Source organism: Lytechinus pictus, chromosome 5 (genome assembly GCF_037042905.1).
Source record: "Lytechinus pictus isolate F3 Inbred chromosome 5, Lp3.0, whole genome shotgun sequence".
Classification (NCBI taxonomy): Eukaryota; Metazoa; Echinodermata; class Echinoidea; order Temnopleuroida; family Toxopneustidae; genus Lytechinus; species Lytechinus pictus.
In genome coordinates, this window is record NC_087249.1 from 34933387 (window position 1) to 34945085 (window position 11699).

Genomic DNA, 11699 nt, shown 5'->3' on the forward strand with positions numbered 1-11699 from the left:
TTTGATATCATTCAAAAGATAATTTAATTTTCTTTAAAATGATACCATGCTTGTTATGATCATGCCATCACGAAAAGAGCAGGATTTAAAAGTGTTGTTTGAGGTCTGAATGGAAAAGCTGCAAAACGAGCAGAAATAGTCATGAAGGGTCAATAAAGATCATGATTATTTTGTCTGTGTCAATAGAGATGAAATCCATTCAAATCAAGCCCCTGCTTCTTCATTTTTTATGTTTTGTTGTGGTCTATGTAGTGATTGTTCTGTGAGATAACATGGTTTGAGTCGTGGTAATATTCATGCATCTTTGTTATGTGTTTGCTTGTGCAGAGGTGTGTTTGACTCCATGGTAATGTTGATGTTAATGTTGAAGAAAACAAAAGAAACCGCTGAGAAACTCACTCATCACCACGGAAAAAAAGAACAGTGACTTTCAACATTGTGTCATTTTGCAACATTCGAATTTTGACCCTGCCCCACATTTCAAGGCACTGCACCTCCATGTGAAGCATAATCATATCATGTAAGCTATCACTTTAAAGAGAATCAAATGATCTATTCATTGATATCAATCACTTATTAATATTCACTAAAACCGAGGAGGGATTATCGATCAGAGTCAGATTTCCAAACTTTTTTGAGGAGTTTATTATGTATATATATATATATATATATATATATATATATATGTGTGTGTGTGTGTGTGTGAAATTATACATGTACAACAGCTTTGGCAACTCTTTTGTTTAAATATGTTGTGAAAGAAATGGATGAAGAGAACAATGGTAGGCGTAGCTCAATGTTCCCCAGAGCTATCTACCCTTTGGAAAATTGGTGATACCGAAAAAATGTCTCTGCCGGGAATCGAACCCGGGCCCCCAGCTTTGAACGCCGATGCCTTAACCACTAGACCACAGAGACGGGTTAGTGGCTTGGGCGACCCCGATCCGATTGACCGCTAGATAGACAGATTTTCGACACTATACCAATTATAATTTCCTTTGTCGGGTGTAGGTGGGTTTTGAACAATGACAAGCCGCCATGCCTCAGCTGGATCAAAGCTATTGATTTGATGCAGTACACGTATGGGAGAAAGTATACAAAATGTGTGAAATTATACATGTACAACAGCTTTGGCAACTCTTTTGTTTAAATATTTTGTGAAAGAAATGGATGAAGAGAACAATGGTAGGCGTAGCTTAAATCAAGGTTCCCCAGAGCTATCTACCCTTTTGGAAAAATTGGTGATGCCGAAAAAATGTCTCTGATACGCCTACCATTGTTCTCTTCATCCATTTCTTTCACACAATATATATATATATATATATATATATATATATGTATATATATAGTCTCTGTGGTCTATATATCAAAGCGGTAAAAAAACCATGCCATTGTGTGAAATACCTAATTTTCTGAGGGAAAAGAACAACAAATCAAGGAAAAGAATGATAATGTTTTACACTTTTATCATTTATTAATATCAAGCCGAAGAATATCAAGGAAAAATGAGTTTGCATTTAAAAGTCACACAATGATTCAGCCAATAAATAAAATCATGTTGCTATACTCATACATAAAACCAATAGACTTGACAAAGGAGACAAATTCGGCGTATGCTGATAATAATCATTGGCGATAATAAAAATTTTAGTGTCGGTACAATAAGTAGCAGAAATATTAGTATTAGTAGAAGAAAGTAAATATTCGTAGTAGCAGTAATGCTGTTAAAAATAAGAAGAAGAGTTTAGTAATAGAAGTATATAAAAAAAGATAAGAAAACAGCAGCAGTAATACTTGGTATTGCAGAACAATATAGTACAAGTAGTATTAGTAGTATTAGTAGTAGTAGTAGTAGTAATAGTAACAATGGTAGTAGTAGTATAGTAGTAGTAGTAATAGTAACAATGGTAGTAGTAGTATAGTAGTAGTAGTAATAGTAACAATGGTAGTAGCAGTAGCAACATTAGTATTAGTAGTAGAAGTAGTAGTAGTAGTAGTAGTAGTAGTAGTAGTAGTAGTACTACTAGTAGTAGTAGTAGTTGCATATAGATAATCTTATAATAATAATGATAATAATAACGGTTTATTTACCCAGGGTTTCTGTTTCTGTTCTGAAATCTGTTCTCGCAGCGGGCCCTGCTATTATTATTACCTCGTCTAAGCTTGGCTACCTATTCAGGTGCACACAGGTTTTTGAGGAATTTCTTCCTGCCGGTACCCATTTACCTCACCTGGGTTGAGTGCAGCACGCTGTGGATGCATTCTTTGCTGAAGGAAATTACGCCATGGCTGGGATTTGAACCCACGACCCTCTATTTCAAAGTCCGGAGACTTATCTACTGGGCCACGACGCTCCACATCTTAATAATAGTATTAATAAGAGTAAGTGAGGCATATGCTAAAATACTTTGTTTAGCCATGCTCCTGGGAGAATGATATGCTGCTTAACAATGTAAAATTGTAGTACTGTTGTTAGCATCAGCTGATCCAATTAAAGTTCACGTAAATGTATAGCAATGGTAATATTATAGTAGTAGTAGTAGTTCTTATACACTGTAAGAAATGAAGTGCTAATTTAGCACTTACAGTGCTTGCATAGTGACTGCACTACGAGTGCTGATTTTCTAGTTCAAATTTAAACTAGAAAATCAGCACTCGTAGTGCAGTCACTATACAAGTAGTAGTAGTAGTAGTATAAGTAGTATAGTAGTAGTAGTATTAGTCAGTTAGTATAGTAGTAGTATTATTATTAGTAGTAGTAGAAGAAGTAGAAGAAGAAGAAGAAGTAATATTAATATTAGGAGAAATAGTAATGAAGTTGTATCAGTAGAAGAGGTAGTAATAGTTGTAGTAGTAGTAGTAGTAGTAGTAGTAGTAGCAATAGTAGTAGTAGTAGTAGTAGTATTAGTAGTATTAGTAGTGGTAGTAGTAGTAGGCGTAGTAGTGGTAGATACGTGTAATTGAAAATATTCCCGTTTTATTTCTCAAAAATGTAAAGAAAAGGTAAATCAAAGAAAATTCAAGTTCTTATCCGGATACCTAGCTAGAAAACAGCAATTTTTTAATAGTTGGGGATTAAATTTTAAGGACGTCTGGTGGGCACTTTCCATCACTTAAAAGCGTCAGGCTTTGCCTATTCATAAACTCTAAGCAGTCAGACTGCAGGTCCTTATGCAAATGAGCACGATTTGTCCAATTCTTCTCGTACATTGTCGTAGTTGAATTCATCTCCCTGCAAAATATCGTGAATTGCAAGACTTTCTTTCTCAAAGAATTCAACTACTTTATCCTCAAATAAAATTGCATAATTTTGTACCATATATTGGTTGTTTTTGTTGAATAAAATATTTTGAAGAAAAAGTGAATTTCAGGCCTGAAAGATGCCTCGACGGAATTTTCTTCCTCTGTTTTCTCTTGCAAATTCTGCAAATCGTTTTATTTTTCGGCAGAAATACTATTTATATCATTAGAAAGCTCAAACCGTACTTTCTTACAATGTCACTGTTGACATGGGTCAGCAGCCAGCTTTTCCCATCAAGATACCAAACGAGATTTCTGAAAATTCGGAGTAGCATAAAATCCAGAGTTCTGACTGGCTGAATAATGTTAAAAAAAAAACCAGTTGTGGGTAATTAGAAGAGATTACCACATGGTGGGTGTGACCTTGGAGTGACCTAGTGTGGAAACTGTTGGAATTCGAGTGGGTGTGTGGTCTCTATGACCAATCAGAGCGCAGAATTTTTGTTTTAAGCTGCTAAATGTACTTGGCCTATGAAAAGCTGGATGCTGACCCATCTAAAATACCTCTTCCTATAAAACCTGTATCATATTAAAAGCTTAGATCTTCAGCCTTATCATAATTAAAATCATTTGGGCTCAAACAGAAATAAAGTGGAAAAAACTTTTGTCGCATGAAAATATTATATTTTGCATCATATTTTCACCTACACTACATTTTTTTTCAAAGATCCAGACACATGACCTGAAAGAATGATTTTTCTTTTTTTAAGATACCCAAAACATGATATTTATTCGATATTTAGAGCAGTAATGGCCGAATAAAACGAGGCGTTTTCGTCTGCACCAAGCTCATTAAATATGCAAAAACCTTTTAATTCATGAATATCACTTGGATAAAACAAGCTACTTTTTAGGGCATGCCGACTGACTGTAAGACTAAGGCGAACCTTATCATATAATGAGGATCCCTTTCAGCTCTTCTTGATCATTGTTTACCCCACCCCGTACATGTCAGATGTCAGATGAGTACATGTCAGATGAGCAAATCCCTCCTAGCTAGGTTGAAACCCAGGCTATTAATGAATCAGTACAAATTGCAAACTTTTGTAATTCTATCTTTAAAGTAAGTATTCACAAGTCGACATTATAGTCTGATAAATAATACATCTTGATATAGCCTAAAATGGATTTACATTACAAATATGAACACATTATGTACAAGATTATGATTACAATACAATTTATTCACAATGTATGTTGAAAATAATTTTAAAAGCAGAACGGAATATACTACATAAAAACTGACCAGTGCCTTTCGATTACATTATAATGTTAAGTGCATGTTAGCCTCTTCGTATACGTTTTCTATACCCTTTAATGATGTAGCTTAAATGATCTTGCTGTGGCTGTGTATTTACGCTAATTTAATCTTTAGTTATAAGGAGCCGCCTTTTAATATATTGAAATATAGCTTGAAAATATGATAAAACATTTTTAATTTACAACACTACTAGGGCAAGTGTTTTGAAATAATTTTGGTTATTGTTATGGTTGTAGTTGCTTCAATCGGTAAGTCACCCTCCTGTTGAGGTGCAGTTTATTTGAGATATTCAATTACTTTCTTCAGTATACATGTTCATTTTCTTTTATCATTCTGGTATGTCACAGTAGGTTTCATTCAGTTTCTTTTTATGTTTATCCGAGTTAGGCGCGTCCTTTCCGGTAAACCATTATTACATAGGCAAAAACTCCGTAAATTTCGTGCGGGTCGACGACCCTTTGGACGAGAGTGTGAGAGAACGCGCGCGATCGAAACGCCTTTTACTACTACACAACCAACAAAAGGTGCGACGAAAATGCTTCCGGTAGGTTGAGCTTATGAAGCAGAGAATGTAGGGGTTGATACAAGGGTTGAGATACTTGATAACTTCAGAAAAGAGTTTAGCGTCAGCCAATCCTTGAAGGGTATGAGGATCAGGGTGGAACTGCAAGAAGAGTCGGATGCAGATGTGCGGGAACCAGAGTACGGCAAAAAGTACGACAATAGCGAGGACAACCACGGCTAAGCGCCTTCTGGAGCGCAGTTGAGGGCGCTTCTCATTGGCATCGCCTGGAATAGCCCAGGCACTCCTTAGGAGACGCCATGAAACCATAGAGTAGTAGATACTGATAAGAACGAGAGGAAATACAAACATCAGAATGCAAAACGTGATTGTATAGGCTTCCTTGTATTCACCCATATCAATGAAGCAGAAACTGATTTGTGGATGCAGCGTAGGTACTTTGCGGGCATAAATAAAATTGGGGATTCCCAGAGCAATGGAGATAACCCATAGAGATCCAACCAGGCAAGACAACTTGCAGGCACTCCTTGTGCCGATGTAACTCGTTGGACGCACAATAGCATGGTACCTGTCTGCGCTGAGGGCTACAAGAGAATAAACAGACACCAACCCGCAAGAAATGGCTAGGTGATGAACAATCTTACACCAGATATGTCCAAAAGGCCAAGTCTGAGTGAAGAGAAAAATGATTTTGTAGGGCACGGACATTAGAAGAACGAGCAGATCTGCAACTGCTAGGGATGCTACCATGGCATTTGGAGTTGTTCGCATCGCAGAATCTTTGAACACGATGACGATAACCATCAAGTTACCAAGAACACCAATGATGACTACGATCATTAAGAGAACGATCACGATGGTAAACGATATCGGGATACTGACGTCGAAGTTCATCGAATTAAGATCATTCGTTAAATTTCCTTCAATCTCACTTGTTGCCATGGTTGCGGTCATATCCAGTATGACATCACTCGGATCAGCTGTTGACCTCTCCACCTATTTGAGAAATGATAAAAGAAAAATAGCTTGTGAAAATATATATAAAAAAAGAAATATTGTTTTATATATCTTACACTCGTGGGTCTGACTTCTAATTTTTTAGTTTGACGGATGCATTCACATAATCTTCCTACATTATCGAAATAACTCTTTAAAGCTTAACCTTTTTTAATACAATAGATAAACAATTGAACATCATCGTAAGTGCAACGACGATATTGTAATGACGACATTTATTTCGTGCCGAGCAAGGTCAATCCGAGGCCTGTCATTTTAGTAGGTCTATGACCCTCTCGCACTGGATATAGTTCTTTGTAAATGAATCCAATGGGTCCAAAGAGGCCGCAGCCCATTCTATCTGCGGTGAAAACAAAGAGGAAGAAGAGATGAAGAAGAAGGGAAAGGTACGAAAAAGGGTGATAAGTAAAATAAAAGAGGCAAGAAAAGTGAAGTAAAGAAGGGAGAGGAGAATTAGCATAATTGAAAATCTTTCCAGTCGGTATTATTTTGGAGCTCGAATTGCTTTTTTTTTTTTTCAAGATACGTATTCAAAATAACTACACAACCGAATTATTAAAACCATTTCAACTTCGTTTCGTGCTAGCATTAGATATACATGCTATGTTCACGAATGTCTTCAAATACTTCTTAAAACATCCACTTTTCCAGGTCGGCATTGGTCGGTCTATTTCCTTTTGTGAGATTGGCATCGTATTTACGATTATTGAAAGTGCTTAAATGTCACGGATTCAGGTCAGTCATGTCAATATATCAAATCAAACTTGAGCATGCACTTCGCGTTTGCATACTTGTTTAGCGATATATGTATCTAACTCTTGTTAACAATACAATCACTTCAAATGACAATTAAAAGTATATAGACTCAGAGATCTAACCCTATCTAGGCCGGGGTATTTTGGGAGTTCATATGATGGCCGGGGGGCGGGGGGGGGGGGGCTCCCAGGCCCCCTTGAGATCTTGGCCGTCGACGGCGCGATCGCGCCAAAAATTGGCACGCGGGTTGTCTGGGACATAATCTACAAAATTGTATAATAATTTATTTCATGCGAATTGCTATTAAGTGATTATTCTAATTTATGCGTAATTAGTAGCAAAATCATATTTATTCCTCTAACTCCCTAAATAAAGCTCCAAATGTTCTAATTTTTGGTAAAGAAACTTTTTGTTGTGTTCTTAGCAAGTGTACATGAACAAAATTGCAATATCAGATCATTTCTTATGTATTTTATTGTTTTTTGCAATGTCTTATGTATTTGCTTGTTTTTTTATCTTTCGTTTTTCATTGTTTTTTCAATGGAATTTGTTGGGGACTCTTCTGAGATCATAAAAAGTATAAGATAAATACATTTAGACCAGCAAAACTAAAAATAATCATACATCTATGATTTTTGGATGAAAACGCAATTTGCATTGACTGTGTACACAAAATCACGTTTTTGAGCAATTTTTGGTCTTTTATGCACTTACATAATGTTGCGTAATTTGGAACCACGTACCCGGGTGACGCAAAATTGGTCTCGAAAGTTGCGCAAGACTTGAAAGTAAAAAGTCAGCGAGCGGCGCGGTCAAAAAATTCCGCACGGCGAAAGTATTGCGCGAATCGTTGAGGGGGCCTAGATAGGGTTAAGTCCCACTCGTATTATTTGTTTAATGAGGTCATGTTAACGATTAAAAGAAAATGTGCTTAAAATGTCTCATTTTCAGGTCTGTGGAACTATAATTAAAATTTAAGTCTGTTCACGATTTGCAAAATGTCCTTAAAATAACAATTTTTCCATTCTAATCGTGCAATAATTCTTGTAAGTATGATAATATTCATGATTTTGTTCAATAAAAACAGAATCATATATATATATATATATATATAACATTTAGCCGAACCGACTTTCTCTCCTGACGAGCAGGTTCGTTTCGGCTGCAATATACAACAAATTGGTGTACAGTCCGTCTTTTTCACTTCTGACTCTTTGCTCCTTCTCAGTAACTTAGCTTATATCTCATGGATTTCAACATCTCCGTCATTTCGTATCTCCATTATCTCAGTTATTCCAGTATTCAGTATCTCCGTAATTTCAGTATTTCGGTATCTCAGTAATTTCAGTATCCTCACTCATCTCAGTATTCTCAGTAATGTCAGTATTCTCAGTAAATTCAGTATAACAGTGAAGAACAATTAAAGATATATTTCTAACATAATCATACAGTTGTAAACATCGTTATTTTTCAGCAAATAGTGCTTAAATACATTTTAAAGAAAATACCTACATAATCGATTACTGAGTTTCCCTATGCAACTATACACATGGATTAAAAATTGTTATACGCTCTTCACTGTTACGAAACCATGCTGAACATTAAATAAACCTTTCACTTTGTTACAATATATATATACAAACCCCTCAAAAAAAGTTTGGAAATCTGAGTTTTGCCATTACTTTCTCCCAACTCCCAATTTAACAAAATGCATCTTTGATATCATTCAAAAGATAATTTAATTTTCTTTAAAATGATACCATGCTTGTTATGATCATGCCATCACGAAAAGAGCAGGATTTAAAAGTGTTGTTTGAGGTCTGAATGGAAAAGCTGCAAAACGAGCAGAAATAGTCATGAAGGGTCAATAAAGATCATGATTATTTTGTCTGTGTCAATAGAGATGAAATCCATTCAAATCAAGCCCCTGCTTCTTCATTTTTTATGTTTTGTTGTGGTCTATGTAGTGATTGTTCTGTGAGATAACATGGTTTGAGTCGTGGTAATATTCATGCATCTTTGTTATGTGTTTGCTTGTGCAGAGGTGTGTTTGACTCCATGGTAATGTTGATGTTAATGTTGAAGAAAACAAAAGAAACCGCTGAGAAACTCACTCATCACCACGGAAAAAAAGAACAGTGACTTTCAACATTGTGTCATTTTGCAACATTCGAATTTTGACCCTGCCCCACATTTCAAGGCACTGCACCTCCATGTGAAGCATAATCATATCATGTAAGCTATCACTTTAAAGAGAATCAAATGATCTATTCATTGATATCAATCACTTATTAATATTCACTAAAACCGAGGAGGGATTATCGATCAGAGTCAGATTTCCAAACTTTTTTGAGGAGTTTATTATGTATATATATATATATATATATATATATATATATATATATATATATATATATATATATATGTGTGTGTGTGTGTGTGTGAAATTATACATGTACAACAGCTTTGGCAACTCTTTTGTTTAAATATGTTGTGAAAGAAATGGATGAAGAGAACAATGGTAGGCGTAGCTCAAGGTTCCCCAGAGCTATCTACCCTTTGGAAAATTGGTGATACCGAAAAAATGTCTCTGCCGGGAATCGAACCCGGGCCCCCAGCTTTGAACGCCGATGCCTTAACCACTAGACCACAGAGACGGGTTAGTGGCTTGGGCGACCCCGATCCGATTGACCGCTAGATAGACAGATTTTCGACACTATACCAATTATAATTTCCTTTGTCGGGTGTAGGTGGGTTTTGAACAATGACAAGCCGCCATGCCTCAGCTGGATCAAAGCTATTGATTTGATGCAGTACACGTATGGGAGAAAGTATACAAAATGTGTGAAATTATACATGTACAACAGCTTTGGCAACTCTTTTGTTTAAATATTTTGTGAAAGAAATGGATGAAGAGAACAATGGTAGGCGTAGCTTAAATCAAGGTTCCCCAGAGCTATCTACCCTTTGGAAAATTGGTGATGCCGAAAAAGTGTCTCTGCCGGGAATCGAACCCGGGCCCCCAGCTTTGAACGCCGGTGCCTTAACCACTAGACCACAGAGACGGGTTAGTGGCTAGGGCGACCCCGATCCGATTGACCGCTAGATAGACAGATTTTCGACACTATACCAATTATAATTTCCTTTGTCGGGTATAGGAGGGTTTTGAACAATGACAAGCCGCCATGCCTCAGCTGGATCAAAGCTATTGCTTTGATGTAGTACACGTATGGGAGAAAGTATACAAAATGTGTGAAATTATACATGTACAACAGCTTTGGCAACTCTTTTGTTTAAATATTTTGTGAAAGAAATGGATGAAGAGAACAATGGTAGGCGTAGCTTAAATCAAGGTTCCCAAGAGCTATCTACCCTTTGGGAAATTGGTGATGCCGAAAAAATGTCTCTGCGGGGATTCGAACCCGGGCCCCAGCTTTGAACGCCGGTGCCTTAACCACTAGACCACAGAGACGGGTTAGTGGCTAGGGCGACCCGATCCGATTGACCGTCAGATAGACAGATTTTCGACACTATACCAATTATAATTTCCTTTGTCGGGTATAGGAGGGTTTTGAACAATGACAAGCCGCCATGCCTCAGCTGGATCAAAGCTATTGCTTTGATGTAGTACACGTATGGGAGAAAGTATACAAAATGTGTGAAATTATACATGTACAACAGCTTTGGCAACTCTTTTGTTTAAATATTTTGTGAAAGAAATGGATGAAGAGAACAATGGTAGGCGTAGCTTAAATCAAGGTTCCCAAGAGCTATCTACCCTTTGGGAAATTGGTGATGCCGAAAAAATGTCTCTGCGGGGATTCGAACCCGGGCCCCAGCTTTGAACGCCGGTGCCTTAACCACTAGACCACAGAGACGGGTTAGTGGCTAGGGCGACCCGATCCGATTGACCGTCAGATAGACAGATTTTCGACACTATACCAATTATAATTTCATTTGTCGGGTGTAGGTGGGTTTTGAACAATGACAAGCCGCCATGCCTCAGCTGATTTAAGCTACGCCTACCATTGTTCTCTTCATCCATTTCTTTCACAAAATATTTAAATAAAAGAGTTGCCAAAGCTGTTGTACACGTATAATTTCACACATTTGTATACTTTCTCCCATACGTGTACTGCATCAAAGCAATAGCTTTGATCCAGCTGAGGCATGGCGGCTTGTCATAATTAAAATTTAAGTCTGTTCACGATTTGCAAAATGTCCTTAAAATAACAATTTTTCTATTCTAATCGTGCAATAATTCTTGTAAATATGATAATTTTCATGATTTTGTTCAATAAAAACAGAATCATATAAATATATATATATATATATATATTGTAGCTGAACCGACTTTCTTTCTTGACGAGCTGGTTCGTTTCGGCTGCAATATACAACAGTTGGTGTAAAGTCCGTCTTTTTCACCTCCGACTCTTTGCGCCTTCTCAGTAACTTATAAGCAGGTAGCAAGGCATTCAGTTTTTATATCTTTACTGAAGAGAAATCATGCTCATCCTGTCGCAGCACGGGTTCCAATAAAAATTGAACAGAGTATCGTTCAGAAACCTCTTATTGCCAAGCGTATTGCATTGCTCATAATCGAGCATAGAGCTGGATATATATATATATATATATATATATATATATATATATATATATATATATATATATATATATATAACTATATATATATATGTATAACTTTACACATTTGTATACTTTCTCCCATACGTGTACTGTATCAAAGCAATAGCTTTGATCCAGCTGAAGCATGGCGGCTTGTCTTTGTTCGAAACCCACCTTCACCCGACAAAGGAAATTATAATTGGTATAGTGTCGAAA

At 36.7% G+C, this 11699-nt stretch overlaps 1 protein-coding gene across 1 annotated transcript; it reads right to left on the minus strand.

Moving 5' to 3' along the window:
- Positions 1-2706: 2706 nt before the first annotated feature.
- On the minus strand, positions 2707-6064 carry LOC135154137 (neuromedin-B receptor-like). Its single transcript, XM_064099417.1, has one exon. It carries the CDS (start codon positions 6036-6038, stop codon positions 4974-4976), a length of 1065 nt encoding a protein of 354 aa, XP_063955487.1. The 5' UTR covers positions 6039-6064; the 3' UTR covers positions 2707-4973.
- Between the last annotated feature and the right edge of the window lie 5635 nt (positions 6065-11699).

Bases quoted from the DNA above. Each gene is read 5' to 3' on its own strand.
- LOC135154137 (XM_064099417.1), bottom strand. From the start codon at position 6,038: ATGACCGCAACCATGGCAACAAGTGAGATTGAAGGAAATTTAACGAAT.